This window comes from Monoraphidium neglectum (genome assembly GCF_000611645.1).
Source record: "Monoraphidium neglectum strain SAG 48.87 unplaced genomic scaffold scaffold00561, whole genome shotgun sequence".
NCBI lineage: Eukaryota > Viridiplantae > Chlorophyta > Chlorophyceae > Sphaeropleales > Selenastraceae > Monoraphidium > Monoraphidium neglectum.
In genome coordinates this window covers 1-17,104 of record NW_014013067.1, presented here as the reverse complement: position 1 = coordinate 17,104, position 17,104 = coordinate 1, and the positions used below count along the sequence as shown (strand labels likewise).

Here is a 17,104-nt window from a genome sequence, read left to right as displayed (position 1 = left end):
AACAGGTTGCCTCAAGCAGGTGGCACATACGCACACACACACACTCTCTCTCTCTCACACAAACACACGAACACGTGCAAACACCAATGCTCGCTTCCGGAACACCTGCTCTTATAAATCCACCCACACAGCACATCCATGCAAAGAAACCCACATCCCCACGCAATGCAGAAGCACGCACGCAGATGCGCCGCCGCCCCGCCCCCCCACAAGCCTCCTTACAGCACTCCGAACACAAGCGACCAGGCAAGTTCGGTCTCTGGAGACAGTTTGAAACACCACCACCCGCACAGCGCTTTGGTTATGCAGCCAAGCTCTGCCCCTTGGGGGGGTCGAGCTGTAGCGGCTGGGGCCTGGTGGTCATGATTTAGGTGGTGCCTAATTTATGGCAGGCCCCATCCTCAGCAGCCTGTCCCCCCTGTCAATCCCAAAGGAGCAGCTGTGGCGCAAGCTCGTTGTGTCTCTCTGCAGCAGCGCACCGAACATGTCGTAGAGCGCCTTGTCAGTGAGGGGCCCTCCCCCCAGGACGCGCGTGAAGAGGAAGTCGTGGCTGGGGTTCAGCTCAGCCCTGGGGGGGGTGAGCGGGGCGGGAGGTTTGCGCATGTGTATGATTGTGTGTGTGTGTGTGATTGCGTGTGAGTGGGGGGGGGGTGTGGGTGTGCGCTCATACGTGCACATATGCGTATGTGGGGGTTGAGGGAGTAGGGGGGGGGCAAGGATCATCCATGAGCATGCAAGGAGCTTCAGGCAGGCAGCGCGCTCGAAGAGAGTGAAGACCGCCGGGTCCGGTCTGAGCCACCAAATCACGCGCACTGCCACCACTTGCCCCCCCTCCTACTCAACACCTGCACGCACCACCCTGTCCCCCCTGCGGCCGGCGGTTTCTTCCAGACAGCTTTCAGGGATCATGAGATGGTCACCCGCGCAAATTTGTCGGATGCTGTCACCTGCCCCCACCCCTCTCATGCCCAAGAAAACGTCCCAAGAGGGGCGGCAGCAAATAGCAGCACACAAACAACCGCGGCGGCCAATATCTTGCTGAGGTCATCTTGAGGAAGACATCCCCACGCTGCAGCCACCATAGCAATTTCATGAGCAAACATGCTCCAGCCCGAAACGACACAAAGATCACTTTTGTAACCACTCTAGACCCACCACGCGCGCGCACACATACACACACTCACACACACACGCGCATACACAAATGCGCACACACACAAAAAATGCAAGACACACGCGCACGTGCTCACGCACACGGACACAACCCTATAACAAGGTCGCTATCCACCACAGTCCCACCTGAACTCATTTATGTAGGCCTCCAGCTCTGGGTAGAGGAAGGACGCAATGACCAAAGGGGGGCGCTGCCCGTACAGCTTCCCCGTCTTGTAGTCGGCCGCTGTGTGGCGGATCAGCCACCTACAGGAAGGGCACGTGTGTAAGTGTGCGTGTGTGTGAGAGGTCATTTTACAAGGCCGCCCATGTTTGTGGTTCCGGGGTTAGAGGCTCACTGCTGTTCTGTGAAGCCAATGTGGACTGTCTGCGAGCGAGCCGCAAGCCGGAAGCCCAGGTATGGCAACGGCGGCTGCCATGAGCGGGGTGTGGGCTTTGCTTCTGATTGAGGAAACGTTTTGAAAGCTACCCAGCAAGGTCTGTGACGGGTGTGTCACATCCAACACACACACACACACACACACACACACACACACACACACACACAACCCCAAGGCTCATGCGCACACACGTACGCGCACCACAAACGCGCCCTACCTGCCGTCCTCCTTTACCAGCGTGCGGCCCAGCTGCAGCTCACGCAGGGTGCGCTGGCGGTCTGGGATGCACGACAGGATGGCAAATATCTTGAAAGGGATATGGCGAGGGGCGGGGAGAGGGGAGAGGGAGGGGAGGTGGAGTGATGGCGTGTGCTGGCGCCTTGTGAATTACAGTATTCCAGCGCGGCTTTGGTGATGCAAGAAGGCAGCGGCAAAACATCAGCGCCCGACAGGGAGCAAAAGGGGGTTGGGTCAAGTCCGGGCAAGGCGGTGGACTGCCAACATCTAAATCACGTCTGCGAGCGCAGGCGGCACGGTCGCAGCACGTGGTGGTGTCGTGGCGGCCCCGCGCAGAGCAGGCACACAGCATGGAGCGGCGCCGCTGTGGCGGCATGGGTGCGCTCACCAGGTAGCGCTGCAGACACACTGCCACCTCTTTCCGCGACCGCGGCACACCAGAGGTTGTCAGGCCTATATGCCATTCAAGGGTGGCCCCCAGGTATGAAAAATCAAGAGCCAGGGCCCAAAGATGAGGGTTGAGGGGATGTGGGGTTTAGGAGTGGGTGTGAGTTTGGCACAAAAGCGTGGGCCGCGTGCGAGGCAGCAAGGTTGCTGGGCGATACCCCATCTTGAGGGTGTGCCGGCGGGCGACAGCCCCGCCAACCGCAAGGGAACACAGCGACGACTCCAAGCAGCGCCTGGCCGAGCGCTGACGCTCCGCCCGTGTGCGGCGCTTTTAGACGGCGACAGAGCCGAGGGCGTGCAGTACGCGGGGGCCATGTGGTGTGTGTTTGTTTTTGAGTTGCGTGCTTGCGGCGCCCGTCGAACCCACCCGCGCACTCCCCATGCAGCTCCCTGACTAGGCCGAGGAACTCGTCCCACTCCAGCCACTTGAGGCGCTCGTCAGCAACCAGGGGGGCCTAGGAGCACGATATAGATAATGAGATAGATAGAGAGAAAGTGTGTGTGTGTGAGAGAGAGAGAGAGAGAGAGAGAGTGTGTGTGTGTGTGTGTGTGTGTGCGTGTGTGTGTGTGTGTGTGTGTTCGTATACGCTCAATCTTGAGTGTGCGCGTGCATGCGCGTGTGTTGTGTTACAAAGGGGTAATGCTGAGAGAAGGATCGGCGTGCAGGGGCCAGAACGAGGGGTTCGAGGGGAGATTTGGTGAGCGGGTTGGGGTTGGGAATGGGGCCCAGCGTCACACGATATTGCAGACTGCAGCACGAGCTCCACGTGCCTTTTTGACGGCTTTGTGCGCCTTTGACACCAGCTGCTTGAGGGCCGCCATCACCGGCAGGTCACTGCAGAGGAGGCGCAGGAGGGAGGGGGACGGCGGGCGCGTTGTCGATGCGAGTGGGCAAGAGCGCATGGTGCAAAAAGGGGACGGCAGGCGTGGCCAGGGCAAGGGGAGGCGCCAAACTCTCAGGCAACGTTCCCCCTATGGGCACAAGCAGCAGGGCGGCCCCTCTGCCGCCCGCCGGCCCCTGCAACAGGTATCCGGACACACGCGCGCACACACACACACACACTTGCGCGCGCGCGCGCGCACGCGCGCACGTGCATGTGCAAACACACACGCATGCATGTGCATGTGCATAGACACAGACACAGACCTGTAGGGCACGGCCTTCGGGTTGGCCCGGTCCACCTGCGGCGCCAGGGCAACGAGCGGAGAGGCGGGCGCGGAACGTCGGCTGCACGCTCAGGGCGGCCGCATGGGCAGAGGGCTGCAGCCTCTGCTTCGCACACGGAGCATGGACGGACAACCCAGTACAGCTTTGAACCTTGACATTGCACCATCACGAGGGCTCCGCCCAATGACGTGAAGCCCAGGTCGGGAGTTGAACAGGGCAGGCCGATTGCCCCGTGAACCTCGGACAACCCCGTGGCCTAACCTTGGACTCCCCGTGGTACAGGAAACGCACAACGTGCACGCATGCGGCCAGCACGTTGAACTGGGTGCGGGGGTTGGCCTTGCGCTCCTGTGACGCGCGAGAGACAGAGGGGCACAGGGGGATCAGCCATCAAACAGGGGACACACGTGGATTACGTGCGACCATTCGCGGCGCAACTGGAGCCTGGTTTCGCGAGGAGACCTATGCCTGGATACTTTTGAAGAGGCGGAGGGAGTCCCTGCTGACATTGACAAGAAGCTGCCGCAAGCACCCAAGCACGCTCCGCCGCAGTCCGCATGAAGGCCAACACTTGTGTATTAATAGGAGACCACGCCGCGTGTGACAATCAGCTGTGGCGGATGGCTGCGCACCACACGCGCATACACGGTCATTGCACACGACAGCGGTCAAGCATTGCAAGCCCCCAAGCTCACGTTGACCAGGAACTGCACAAAGTCAAACGCGTGGGTCACGCCCGCCTCCTCAACAGAGGGGAACATCGAGCGCAGGGTCAGAGACTCCAGGGGCACCCCCCTCCAGCGGTGCAGCCACCCGAGCATCGTCCTGCGGCGGGGCACGGTACCGAGCGCATGCGTGGGGCGTGGCAGGCGGTGGTGTGGCCTGTGGCGCGCCAGTGTGGGTCTGGTCAGCCCGTGGTGGGTTGTGAGGTGGAGCGTATGTTTGCTGTGTGCTGTCGCGCACGTGTCTGTCCATGTGTGTCCATGGGGAGGGGGCGAGTGTGCCCTGGCGCGCTGCAGCGTCCTGCTGAGGGGCATAAGCACCCCGTCGGGGTTGCAGGATAACAAGGATATGCAGAACCATGCTGTCATTGTAGACCATGTGACTCCTTGGCAGAACACACAAACACACACACACACATACATACACTTGCACGGATATCAATGTATAAATACCCCAGCAGGTGCAGCAACGCGCACACACGCAAACAATCGCTCACACACACACACATACATACATACATACATACATACATACATACATACATACATACATACATACATACATACATACATACATACATACATACATACATACATACACACACTTATACCCCTTACGTAAACACACACACACACACACATGCACACCCCTACCCCAACCCCCCGCCCCTCACTTGATGTACTGCACGTCCACCTTATGGGTGGTGGGGCTGATAGGCTCCACCCTCTGGCCAAAGAAGCGGCCGCGGCTGAACGCTTCCAGCTCAGCAAGCTCAGCCCTCAGCGCTTCACTCATCTCTTCATCCTTTCGGGGTGCGTTTGTGGTTCAAGGGGAGGTGTGGGTGTGGGCAGGGCTGGGCGGGGGGAGGCGGCAGAGAGGGGACAAGAGGATATTGGATGGGGGTGCGACTGGAAAGGGAGGGTGGGCAGGAAAAAACATGCTCACGGAGAGATGGGAGGGGGCACAACAGCGAGCAGCGACTGGAGGGGGGAGCCGCTGCATAAAGGGGCTTGGGTGCACCGCGTGTGTGGTGTTGGTCGCATGATATGTGGATGCACCAGGGTTGCGGCTAGGGCTGGAGAGGCAATGGGAGGCGAAACAAGCAGAGGTGTCAATGAGTCAACGGATGAGCATGTGCAGGTGCGGCAGCTGCCGTTGAAAAAGCCGCGCACCCGTCATGCCACATCAACGACGTCGGGGTGCAGCTTGATACCTTTTTCAGCTCAGGTCTCTAAATGAAACCGGCTACCCCCTGAAAAACAAAAAACCCTCAGACGACAGTCTCAATCGAATCGCACCCTGAGGCCGTACGGCGCCTGCTTGGTGCGCCGCGTCACCCGCACATGCGCCCGCGAGAAAAGGCGGCGCCGCGGCGGCGCGCGGCGCTGCATTATGTCCGGATGCAGCTCCGCCGCGCCGTCGCCGCCGCCCTCGCTTCGACCAGGCGTCTCGGCGCCCTCGGCCGCCTCTTCGGCAGCCGCGTCCGCCCGGGCGCCTTCCGTAGCGGGGCCGTCCGCCGCCGAGGCCAGGGTGCTGCCGATATAGCTCCAGACCTTCAGTGGCACCGACAGCGCCGCCGCGTCCTCCCGGCTCAACGCGGCGACGTCCGCGGCCGTCTCCAGCCAATTGTCCCGCAGCCGCTGCACCTGCAGTGCGGGCGGCAGCGTGGGCTTTGAAACTGAGTTCAATCGGCGCCAGGCAAAGGCTGGGGTGGGCAGCTAGAGCACGGATGTGACAGCACGGAGGGCGCTGGTCCTGGCGGGATGCGCAGCCGGGCGGCCGCCGCAACACAGCTTCTGCGGATAGCTGCGGCGTAGGGGCCCATGAAGCCTCCGTGGAACACAGGATTCTGAGGATTGGGGGCTTTGATTGGGATTGGGGGCTCGAGCATTCGATGCAGACCGGGGTTAAAAAAAACGCACCAGCCGCAGCTCTGCATCCCCCAGCCGACGGCCCGCCGCCTCTGCAGCTGCCGCCACCGCCGTATCCACCAGGTCGCCGGGTTGCAGCTGCCGCCCGGGCAGCTCCTGCAGCTTCTGCTGCTGCTGCTGCGGCTGCAGCTCGGCTGACGCGGCCGCGCATGCGAGCGGCGGCGGCGTGCCACCCGCGGCGTGCTGGCGGCGGCGCGGGCGCGGGGCCGGCGGCGGCGCGGCGGCACAGTGCGACAGGCCTGGAGGGAGGGGCGTGGGAGCGCTGCATTGTTGACGCACGTGCCACACCCCGCTGCCTCGCTACATTTCAGGCGAGCGCTTGTCGCTGAAGCTTACCGCTCCATGGCGTCACTGAGCAGTGCTGCAACCCGCCGCCAAGGCGCTGCATCAGCGGCGACATTGCTTCGCAGTGTCGCGGCGTGCCAACAACGGCCGCTCCGGTGATATTGCCAGGGACTGCTCGCTATGAGAGCGCCTATGCAGTGAGCAGACAAATGATCTGCTTCACAAGCTTGATTAAGCAAAGCAGTTGTGATGCACGAGTGATCAGACTTCAAGCTGATCTGTCATGCAGCGAGATAGTCCAATCGCAGGGCATTGGAAATTGATCTCACACATTTGGTTTGCTCGCCACCGAAGATAATGTACGGTGCCAGTACACGCACGGTGTCGGTGTTACCGGGTGTGCGTGTTGCAGAAGTGTGCATCAGATTCATATTACATAAGGCGTATGTGACATACAAACTCAATTTTATAGTTGAACCCTACTTCCGTGGGGGGCCGGCAGCATGACGATGCGGCGGCGGGTGGTGGGGTGGTGGACCGTGGGGTGGTTGGGGGTGGTTGAGATGGTGTGTCGCCACCTACAGTGTGCAAAGGTGCGCACGTACTTGGCCAGAAGCTGTCTGCGGACCTCCCGTCACCAGTGGGCGACTAAAGCACGCCATTAAAGCTTGCGAGCCCTCGCCCTGACGCACACTCGCTGATTGCCCCGAGAAAGGTGAGATTCTGCAATGAACACACCAAGTTTCCTCATGAGCGCCTGGCGCGCTTGCAGCAACCCACTTTTATGCATCAAAGATCACGACCGTCAGCAATTGCAGCCGGCCAACCCCTCTTGCACCGCCAAAACTCTGTGCCAGTGCAGGCGGGGCATACGCGCGGGTGATGAGGGGTATGATACCCAAAGGACACTTGTGCAGCAGCATGCGCGGCGGCGCCGTGCCTTAATACACATGCCATGCATCTCGTGACACCCAACCCAAACATAAGCCTTGGGCTGCGGTCGGCTCTGCACTGGCGGCGCATGCACATGAGTCCTCTGCATACTGCCAAGTATAGCAGCCACCTTAGAGAAGCGCTCTCTAGGTTGCGCCAGGCCATTACCCACTGCCGCGCCGCCGCCCCGCCCCAACCCGCCACCATCGCGTGTAGCAAATTGCCTTTGGCAGACCAGGAGGCGCCAGAGTGTGCTTACTAAGGATGACTGCGCTTGCAAAGTTGCACTGCCACCTACCCTGACACGCACCCTCAAACATCAAAGCACTCAATTGGGCAGGCCAGCAGGCACCATTCGAAGTGAGTCGATTGACTCTGGACGAGCGGCCCTGCTACCGGCACGACCAAGGACACCCAATCTCTTGCTCTGTCGGTGTCGGTAACGCGCACACACACGTTTTGAGGTGTGCCTCACCAAGAAACCTCCCAACCCCCGTGCTTGAATGTCGCTCCGTCGTTCAACATTTACTATTTGGGGTCGCGTTGTGTGTTACACAGGTCTGTTGAGAGGCCATCCCATTAGCACTCTCAAAGGTGTGGCAGATCTGTGGTGTTGCGCCGCGCCCCGTGGGCAAGGCAACAGAGTGTGGCGCTCAGGATTGGATTGGCGTGCGGTGGCACAGGACAGAGAGTGCAAAAACAAGTGCTGGATGGTAAATCAGATGTCATGCAAGGTTTGGTGCCGCTGCAAAACCTGTACGCGCCCTGGGCCTTGGTAATCAGGATACCAGACAGGGTGCGGTTTGCGCACATGCCGCGGCGTCGCATGACATCGCGGAGCCAGACGCTCGCGGCTAAACCCAATCGATTATTGGGGCTCGCCTTGCATTCACTTTATTGAGGGGAGTCCTTGGCATTGCAGGCCGCTCTAGCCAGACCCGCCACAGCCAACGCCTGGAGGCAGGCGCTTGGCGTGGTCCCATGATTGCAGGAATTGCCAAACTTGGCGCACACCGGGGCCACGCAAAGAAAGTGATCAAGGTAGTCATAATCCCAGGTAGAATAGGAAGTGCTTTCGCCATGACTAAGCACGGTTCTTAGCCGTTGCAATTGCCTCCCCTGGCACCGGCAAGCACTGTCGCGTGCCAGGAAACGGCCAGAGTGGAAGGATGAGGAGAGCGAGGCACAGCGAAGCGTGAAGCACCACTGAATCATGGGCTGAACAATCGGGAGTTTTCCAGGCTGGCGTGCGTTTGACGATGTTGCTTGCCCACCAAGCCCCACACACGCGAGCGTGCGCTGCCGCCACAGCGGTGCAGCAGCTGCTCGCCTCAAGCGGCGTGCCAGCCAGGGACGGGGCAGCAGGGAGCCGCCCAAGCCCAGGATGAGGCAGGTGGCGCCGTCATTATTCTTGGTGCGGAGCATGCTCGTGCTTGTGAACAACAAGGGGGGTTGGCTGGGGGCAGCGTCTCCCAAAAAAGTAAGAAAAGCCGAGAGTCCAATCGTCGGCCCTGGCCGCCGCCGCTGCTCAAACCGCAGATACCAAGCCTGCTATCACAACGAAGCCCGGGATGTTGATTTTATCAGTTGGCAAAACTGAAAAATGCCACGGAATGGTATGTTGGGGGCCATCAAAACCCCCGTCCCATGATATGTCAGGTGTGTGTCAGACGCATTAGGACAGGCTGGTGGTATGCAAGTTGCAAACCCAGCCAAGAAGCCCTAACACAAAGAGTTGCGAGGCTGGGCAGCTGCGCTGTATGCAGCCGGGCGCCTTCGAACGAGGAGTGCAAGATGTTTTGCTCGAGCGGTTGTCATGGGGGCGCACGCAACACCAGTCGCCTGTTTCAGCGCCGAATCCCCGGGAACCAAACCTGGTCGTCGACCGAGGGCCGGCCCGCCTCGGCAGGACAACCCCGCTCGTCACCGAAGGCGAGTAAGCAGCAGCCTGCGGCTGCCTGTGCTGGCGGTGGCAGAGTCGCCGCCCTTGAAAAAGGGGTAGGCTTTAATGCCGGATGACGCCTGGCTGCTGGTGTCGGCAGCAGCGGTGCTACTCTTGCCCTTGCCCTTGCCGTTGCTGCTGCTGCTGCTGCTGCTGCTGCTGCTGCTGCTGCTGCTGCCGCCGCTGCTGCTGCTGCTGCTGCTGTCGCTGGCGGCTGCGCTGTTGTCTTTACCCTTGCCGTTGCTGCTGCTGCCGTCCTTGCCCTTGCCATCGTTGCTGCTGCCGCCAGCGCCATTGCCGTCCTTGCCCTTGCCATCGTTGCTGCTGCCGCCAGCGGCATTGACATCCTTGCCCTTGCCATCGTTGCTGCTGCCGCCAGCGGCGTTGCCGTCCTTGCCCTTGCCATCATTGCTGCTGCCGCGGGGGGCGCTGCCGTCCTTGCCCTTGCCATCGTCGCTGCTGCCGCCAGCGGCGTTGCCATCCTTGCCCTTGCCATCATTGCTGCTGCCGCCAGCGGCGTTGCCATCCTTGCCCTTGCCGTCGTTGCTGTTGTCACCAGCGGCGCTGCCGTCCTTGCCCTTGCCGTCGTTGCTGCTGCCGCCAGCGGCGCTGCCGTCCTTGCCCTTGCCGTCGTTGCTGCTGCCACCAGGGGCGCTGGCGTCCTTGCCCTTACCATCGTTGCTGTTGTCGCCAGGAGCAATGCTGCCCTTGCCTTTGCCGCCGTGGTAACCCTTGCCACCGTGGTAACCAGAGTCACCAGATGAGTCGTTTGAGTCGTCGTCGTCGTCGTTGTCGTCGTTGTTGTCGTCGTTGTTGGATCCGGAGCTGCCCTTGCCCTTGCCGCCGTGGTACGTGTTTCCTGCGTGCAGGGTGCCGGCGAACGTGGGGCGTCAGTGCATGATTTAGTGGCGGGATTCAGCCAGCCATACATTTCATCGACGGGCATCCATGTCCTAGCAGCAGCATTGGCCGCGCCTCCGGCTCGTTTGTGCCGCTCAGGTTCTGTCCAGGTCTCCACAGCGCACTACCAGGGAAAGCCAGTCAAGGGATGGACAAAACGGACCGCTCACCCTTGGCGACGATGCGCTTGGTCGTTGCAAACGTGCATGACCCACCACCCGCCAGCGGCGAGGGGACCGTCAGGGTCGCGTCCACAGTCAGCTTGCCGCTGGCGGGGCAGGTCACGGGGCCGGCGGGCGCAAAAGTCCAGGTGCCCGCGTCCTTGATTTCGGAGTTGCAGGTCTCGGGGTTGAGGGCGACGGACTCGCCGGGCTTGCAGCGCGTGGGGTCGCAGAAGGGTTGGGCCTGCTGATCGGACCAGCATGTACCTAGTGAGAGGGTTTCAAGGGCGGGGTTTCGCGGAATGGAGGGTGGGTGAGCGGCCACATTTTGTGCAAAGGCAGGGTCGTCGCTGGCGACAGGGTGCTGTGACCTGCACAGACTGGCAGGCGGAGCTGAGTCAATAAACCGCTGTGCGCCACCCAGTGCCTGTGACTTGTCCTCACTTGCTACTTCAAAGTCAGCGGTGTGCTGGCAGCCGTCTTTGGAGACGGTGGCCGTGACGATTGTCGGGCGCTTGGGGTGGGGGCAGGTGTACGAGGTTGCGCGCTTGCCGTCAATCTCATAGGAGATCACGCCGCCCGCGACGCCTGAGGTGCAGCTGCCCTTGAGCTTGACCACGGCGCCGGCGGTCGGGCAGACGATCTTGTTGCAGGACAGGGGCGCGGGGCCCATGTTGGCGCATGTGGCTGCAGAAGTGGGAAGGGGTAGGCAGCGGGTCGAGCAACAGGCGCTGAGGTCAGAATTTCAGCGTTGGATGGATTTTTGTTCAGAGGCACATCTGGTGGGACATTTTATCAACCAAATTTGACCCCTCCACCAATGGGCTGGGAAGATCCACCAGGCCCCTCGCCTCAACAACACCGACGACCTGGCCAACCAGCTAGTAGTAAGCCGTGCAGCTCACATGAGACGACGATGGGGGAAGACTGGTACCCGCACGCCGCGTTGCCGCCGAAGCCCGCGATTGACGCGACTAAGGTTGCGGAGCCGCCGCCAGAGGGGCACGTCAGCTGCGTGGCGGGCGCGCCGTTGACGGTGTACACGATCTTGGCGCACTTCAGCGCGTTTGAGCAGAGACCGTCGAGGGGGATGACGTCACCGGGGCGCGAGCAGGCAGCGGTTGAGCAGGTGAAGGCGGCGGTGGCGCTGGAGGGGCAGGATGATGTCAGCGTGTAGCCGGCCGCGGCTGTTGGGGGTTGCAAGGGGGGGTTTGAAGAGGCGTTAGGCGAAGCATGTATGGGGGTAGTACTAGGTCGAGAAAGGCCGAGCAAGCAGTTCACCAAGGCGTTGTGGCGCCGCCAGGACAAAAGGATGACCCAGCAGCCCTAGCATTTTTGTTGCGGTTGGCAAGCACTCGGCAGGATGACGGCGTCTGTAGGCATCCATGATCCCAATGTGAGCACCAAAATGGCGGTAAGGCGGGCTCACGATAGGAGCAGGAGGGGATGCCGTAGCACGACTCCATAGAGGGCTCCACGCGCACGCTCACGCCCGGCGTGGGGCATGTGACGCTGTCCGCCGCGGCGCCGTCGACGTAGTATGTGAAATTGGCGCCCGCGACGACGCTGGTGCAGCTGCCCGCGAGCGGCACCTTCTCGCCCGCCTTGTTGCACGTGACTGGGGTGCAGGTTAGCTTGAGGATGGAGGGGTCGGGGCAGGCGGGGGCTGCGAGGGCAAATTGGAAGCGTTGCAATGAAACAGAGGAGGTTGAGCGGAAGTTGCAGCTCACAGGGGCGAATAAGTTACCAGAGCGGCATGGCAGCAACCCACTGCAGTGCTTGCGGCTGGTCAACGCCCTCTCCACGCGTCTAGCTGGTCAGGGACCGCATGCGTTTGAGGCGGCGGCGCAACGAACGCTCACCAGTGACACTGAACTTGGGACCCTTGTTGGCGCAGGCCGCCGCGCCGCCGGCGGCGCCCACGACTCTCGGCTCCACCACGACAGGGTCGACCTGCCGCGAAGGGCACGTGACAGTCGTGATCTCTGCCCCGGCCGCGTCAAAGTACTTGACAGGGCCGAGGGGGGATGTGCAGCTGCCGGGCAGCTGCATGACCTCGCCGACAAGGGAGCACTTGGGGGCCTTGCAGCTGAAGGCATTGCTGAACTCGGGGCCCTTGCAGGAGGCTGCGATTTTGTGGATGGTGAAAAGTCGAGCAGGTGAGCTCGGGACAGATGTATGGGTCGGTCCAGATGAGTGATGGTCTGCAGCCAAACAGGACCCGAGGTGCATCAAGTGTGGAAAGCCTGTGGCAGAGCTGCTCAGCGGCGCCCCTGATCCCGAGGCAAAATGATGCGTCTTCAGACACCAACAGTTGCTTTGTTGCCGCAATTTTAGGGTTTGCTCGTGCTGCACCCAAACCCATTTTGCTCACAGGTGATGGTGAAGCTCGGCCCCTCGTAGTTGCACGACCCGAGGTAATCCTCCACAGACGCCGCCACGGCCAAGCCGCTGCCGGGCTCCGGGCACTCAGCGCTCACAGCGGGCTGGCCATTCACTTTGTAGGTCACCACGGCGCCGGCGGTGGTGGTGTTGCAGACGCCGCTCAGCGCGATGGGCTCGCCGGAATAGCCGCAGGTCGGCGCGGCGGAGCAGGTGATTTGAACCGAGCCGCGGGCGGGGCACGTTGCTGCGAGGGGCAAAAATTCGGGAAGTTGGTGACCGACGCGTTGTCGGCAGGCCGTCAAGCAACAATCTGGCTCGGGATGAGATGCTGCAACACAAGCTCGCAGACAAGCCCAGCGCTAGGACAGTAAAGGCGCAAGCGGGTGACCCCCCCAGCCAGGCCTGAATGTGACGATTCATGGGGTGTGGACCTTGAGCGCCCGCTCACATGTGAACGTGACAGGGCTCCCGGTGTACTTGCACTGATCCGTCCCATTGTTGAGGTGAGCGGCGGGCGTCAGCGCCAGGCTCGCGCCGACGGCCGGGCAGGTGACGCTCGGGACCGCGGCGCCGCCCGCGTCGACTAGGGTGACGGCGCTGAGTCCGCTGGCGCCTGTCGCTGTGCACAGGCCGTCAGTCTGCACGACCTGGCCCGCGTACTGGCAGGCTGGCAGGCTGCTGCAGGTGATGTTGATGGTGTCAGCTGATGGGCAGGTGTACGCTACGGGATGGAGATTTGGGGGTTAGGACAAAGGTGGGGTCAAGGTTGAGAGAAAAGCTGTGGCGAGACCGGTGGGGCTGGAATATCCACGTGTGTGATGTTAGGAAAAGCAAAGTGAGCGAGGTCGAGCGCGCTGCAGCAGGCCCCATTGGGGCGCCGGTCACTCACGCTGCACAACAAAGGGGCTCTGATCGCCGTATGTGCAGCCGACGGGGCCTGAGACGACGGGGGTGACCGACACGCCAGGCTGGCCCAGCTGGGAGGGGCAGGTCACGTTGGTGGCCACCTGCCCATTGACCACTGGGGTTGGGGTAGGAGGTTAAGGTGGCACGTGAGCGGTGCATTTCCAGGACAGTCCTGCTCACATTGCAGGTGCAGAGGCTAAAAGCAACGACACAGCGAGGTGTGCGGCCAAGAGGGCAGCAACGGGAGCAAACTTGTCAAGGCACTGGCAAACCAGGGGTCCGAGGGTCCGGCTGGGCTGCTCACGGTATGACACTGACGCGCCGTCGATGTTGGTGGTGCACACGCCGGCAAGGGGTAGCACTTGTGAGAGCGCCTTGCACACCGGGATGTTGGTCCCGGGGCAGTTGGCCTGGGCAGACGCGGCCGAGGCGCAGGAGCCTGAGGAACACAAGGAGTTGTGATTGCAGCGGATGGGGGTGGGGTGAGAATTGAGGGCGCACGGCACGGAGAGGAGCGACGGGACGAGGGCTGCACATGTGCATGAGAGCATGACTGAGTGATGACGCGGAAGCTCAGCGGGTAACGGGGGCGGCAGCTCCGGCAAAACGGGCGCATGCGTGCCTAACCTGCGTTGCCCGGGACTCACTTGAGAGGGTGTAGGCGGCGGTGGCGTTGTACTGGCAGTCTGTGCTGCCGGCAAGGACAGGGCGGACGGACACTGCCAGGGCGCTCCCGGGCTCGGGGCAGGTGGCGAACACGGCCTGGGCGCCATCAATCAGGTACACGAGCTGGGCAGCTGCGCTGCTGCAGCTGCCTTCGAGGCTGACTTTCGCACCAGCCACGCCGCAGGCTGGTGGAGCCGCACAGCTGAAGGCGGGCGCCGTGGGGCAGGCGGGCTGCTGGGGGGCGGGCGGCCCTGGGATTGGATTAAGGCAGGGCAGTGCAGTGGGGGGTGAGTTTGGTGGAGGGAGTCACAAACAGAACTGAACACTGGCCATCTATCAAATCGTGCCCCGATGTAATACTTTCTGTGCGAAATGATCGACAATCCCACTTCAAAAGCTGTGTGAATGCACAAGGCCGGGGCTGCGCCAAACGCAGCCTTGCAGTGCGTGCGCACCTGTCACATTGAAGGCCAGTGTCGCATTGTAGGTGCACTCAGGTTTCAGGGGAATGCGGGGCTCGACGAAAACCCTGAGCTCCGCCCCAGGCTGGGGGCAGGCGGCCGTTGTGGCCGCCGCGCCGCCCACGATATAACTCAGAGTGATGTTGGCGTTGGAGGAGGTGCAAACGGTGGTCAGGTCAATGGAAGTTCCGGGGGCGCTGCAGGCGGGCGCCGTGCAGGTGTATGCCGGAGTCGGGCAGGAGGTGCTGGAATTCGAGCCGTCAAGGGGCCCACCGCCGCCGCTCTGGACGGTCTGGTTGGGGGCTGCGAGTGGGGATCGAGGGGAGTGGGAGGGGGCCAACGAGGGGAGAGGAGGGTGGGCCGCCGGGGTTGGCTTCAATTGGGGCATCAGCCGGCAGCCTGGCGGAGCACATGCCTGGTTGCGGGGCTGCCTCTCGCGGCAAGCAAAACGGCAAGTGCAGGGCAGAGCTGCAGGCAGAGGCGGAGCGCAGAGAATTGCAAGGACCATGGCGGCGGGGCAGGGGGGGACTTTTTCTGTTCTGAAGGGGGCACGGGTGACTCACTGGTGAGGTTGAAGATCGCGGGGATGTCATCATATGTGCACTTTTGATGGACATCCACAGACCTCAGGGTGACAGCCAGCGCCGCGCCGGGGGCGGGGCAGGCGGTCTGGTTCACAGGCTGGTTGTTCACTAGGTATATCCATGCAAAGCCGTCCTCGGGCCGGCACGCGCCGGCCAGCGCGACCGTGGCGCCGGCGGCGCAGGCCGGGGGGACGCAGGTTGGGACGGGGGGGTCACAAACGAAGCCTGTGGGGCGATTGGTGGGTTGTGGTCGAGGAGGAATGGGCGGGTGAGAATTTGGTTGGAGCAGGCTGGTGTTTCAGAATAAGGGTCTGCAGCAGCAGTAATTGAGGGGAGGGCGGCCCGAGGGGGGGGGGGGGCCAGGCATGCCAGCGCGACCGCGCGTATGCCAGAGACATGCGGCGCTGCATAACGGCTCCACGGAAACGCACTTCCGCTGCCGGTGTTGGCACCGCCACCGGTGCCAGTGCCGGAGCCGCCAGAGCCAGTGCCAGTGTCGCTGCTACTGTTGCCGCTGCTGCTGGTGCCATTGGTGCCAGTGCTGGAGCCGCCAGTGCCAGAGCCACCGGTGTTGTTGCTGCTGCTGGTGTTGACATTGGTTTCAGTGCCAGAGCCAGTGCCATTGCTGTTGCCAGTGCTGGTGCTGCTGTCGCTGCTGCTGCCGGTGCCGTTTGTGCCAGTTCCAGAGCCACCAGTGCCATTGCCGCTGCTGCTGTTGCTGCCGGTCCCACTGTCAGAGTCGTCAGTCACAATGCCGCTGCCACCGTTGACGCCACTGTTGCCCGTGCTGTTGGTGCTGGTGCCGCTGCCCAAGCCGCCGGTGTTGTTGGTGCTGCCACCAGAGCCTGTGCCGTCGGTGCCTACGCTACCTCCGCCGCCGCCGCTGCCGCTGCCGCTGCCGCCGCCGCCGCCGCCGCTGCCGCCGCCGCCGCCGCCGCCGCCGCCGCCGCCGGTGCTGCCGTCCGAGGCGAGCGCTATGGTAGGGCCGGTCACGCGGCAAGCCTCGGCCACGCCCGCGGCCTGCAGCAGGGACGGCGTCACGATGATGGCGCCGGTGGCGGGGCAGGTCGTGGTCGCGGTGATGACGCCACCAACCGAGTAGACGACTGTGCCAGCCGCCAAGTTCGAGGTGCAAAGGCCAGCAAGGGGCACTTGCGCGCCGGGGGTTGTGCATGGGAGCGACTGAGGGCAGGTCCAGGCGACCTGCTCGGGGCCGAAGGCGCACTCGCTGCCCTGGTACCCCCAGGTGGGCTTTATGAAGTTGAGGCTCAGGGCGCCGGTCTTGCCGTTCTTGGCGCAGCGTCGCTTGGCGATCTGGCAGAGGGCGCCGATGGGGTTGCCGCTGGCCGTCTCTTTCTTCATGCAGGCGGGCGCCTTGCCGGGCTTCGCCGACGCGGGCTGCGCGGGGGCCGTCAGCAGCTCCCGGCGGCGGCCGGCCGCGGGCGCGGGGGCAACGGCGGCGCCGGCGGCGGCGCCGCAGGAGAGCTGGCGGCCGGCGGCGGTGGTGAATGTGATGGTGGAGATGCAGCGCTTGGTGGCGCCGCCCCACTTTTTCATCTCAACGGCGTAGTTGGTGATGACATCACCATCGAGCACGACACGCGACAGGGTGTCGTTCGAGCGGCACTCGCTGCACAGCGCGTCGGCCGTCGGGTCGGCGGCGGCGAGGCGGTGGGCGCGGATGCTGGTAATACAGCCGTCGACGACGCAGCAGTCGACCGCGGTGATGGGGCCGTTGGGGCAGGCGTAGCTCCTCTTGCAGGCGGCCTTAGTGGTGTTGCTGGGGGTGGGTGAGGGCGGGTTGTGGGGGAAGGGGTATGGG

General features: G+C 62.7%; 3 protein-coding genes across 3 annotated transcripts; all 3 read right to left on the bottom strand.

Moving 5' to 3' along the window:
• Positions 1-218: 218 nt before the first annotated feature.
• Positions 219-4,166, bottom strand: MNEG_4154 (hypothetical protein; the record flags this gene model as incomplete). The annotated part of the gene is made up of 9 exons (XM_014047371.1): positions 219-259; positions 480-568; positions 1,300-1,419; positions 1,771-1,831; positions 2,605-2,692; positions 2,988-3,072; positions 3,385-3,419; positions 3,667-3,753; positions 4,101-4,166. 9 exons carry the CDS (start codon positions 4,164-4,166, stop codon positions 219-221), a joined length of 672 nt encoding a protein of 223 aa, XP_013902825.1.
• Positions 4,167-5,411: 1,245 nt separating this feature from the next.
• On the bottom strand, positions 5,412-6,459 carry MNEG_4153 (hypothetical protein; the record flags this gene model as incomplete). Its single annotated transcript, XM_014047370.1, has 3 exons — positions 5,412-5,774; positions 6,051-6,193; positions 6,396-6,459. The coding sequence occupies 3 exons, from the start codon at positions 6,457-6,459 to the stop codon at positions 5,412-5,414; spliced, it is 570 nt and encodes a 189-aa protein (XP_013902824.1).
• Positions 6,460-9,200: 2,741 nt separating this feature from the next.
• Positions 9,201-16,839, bottom strand: MNEG_4152 (hypothetical protein; the record flags this gene model as incomplete). Its single annotated transcript, XM_014047369.1, has 14 exons — positions 9,201-10,078; positions 10,290-10,547; positions 10,725-10,967; positions 11,186-11,467; positions 11,710-11,946; positions 12,143-12,406; positions 12,655-12,909; positions 13,114-13,386; positions 13,555-13,686; positions 13,876-14,010; positions 14,219-14,488; positions 14,693-15,001; positions 15,262-15,507; positions 15,714-16,839. The coding sequence occupies 14 exons, from the start codon at positions 16,837-16,839 to the stop codon at positions 9,201-9,203; spliced, it is 4,908 nt and encodes a 1,635-aa protein (XP_013902823.1).
• Between the last annotated feature and the right edge of the window lie 265 nt (positions 16,840-17,104).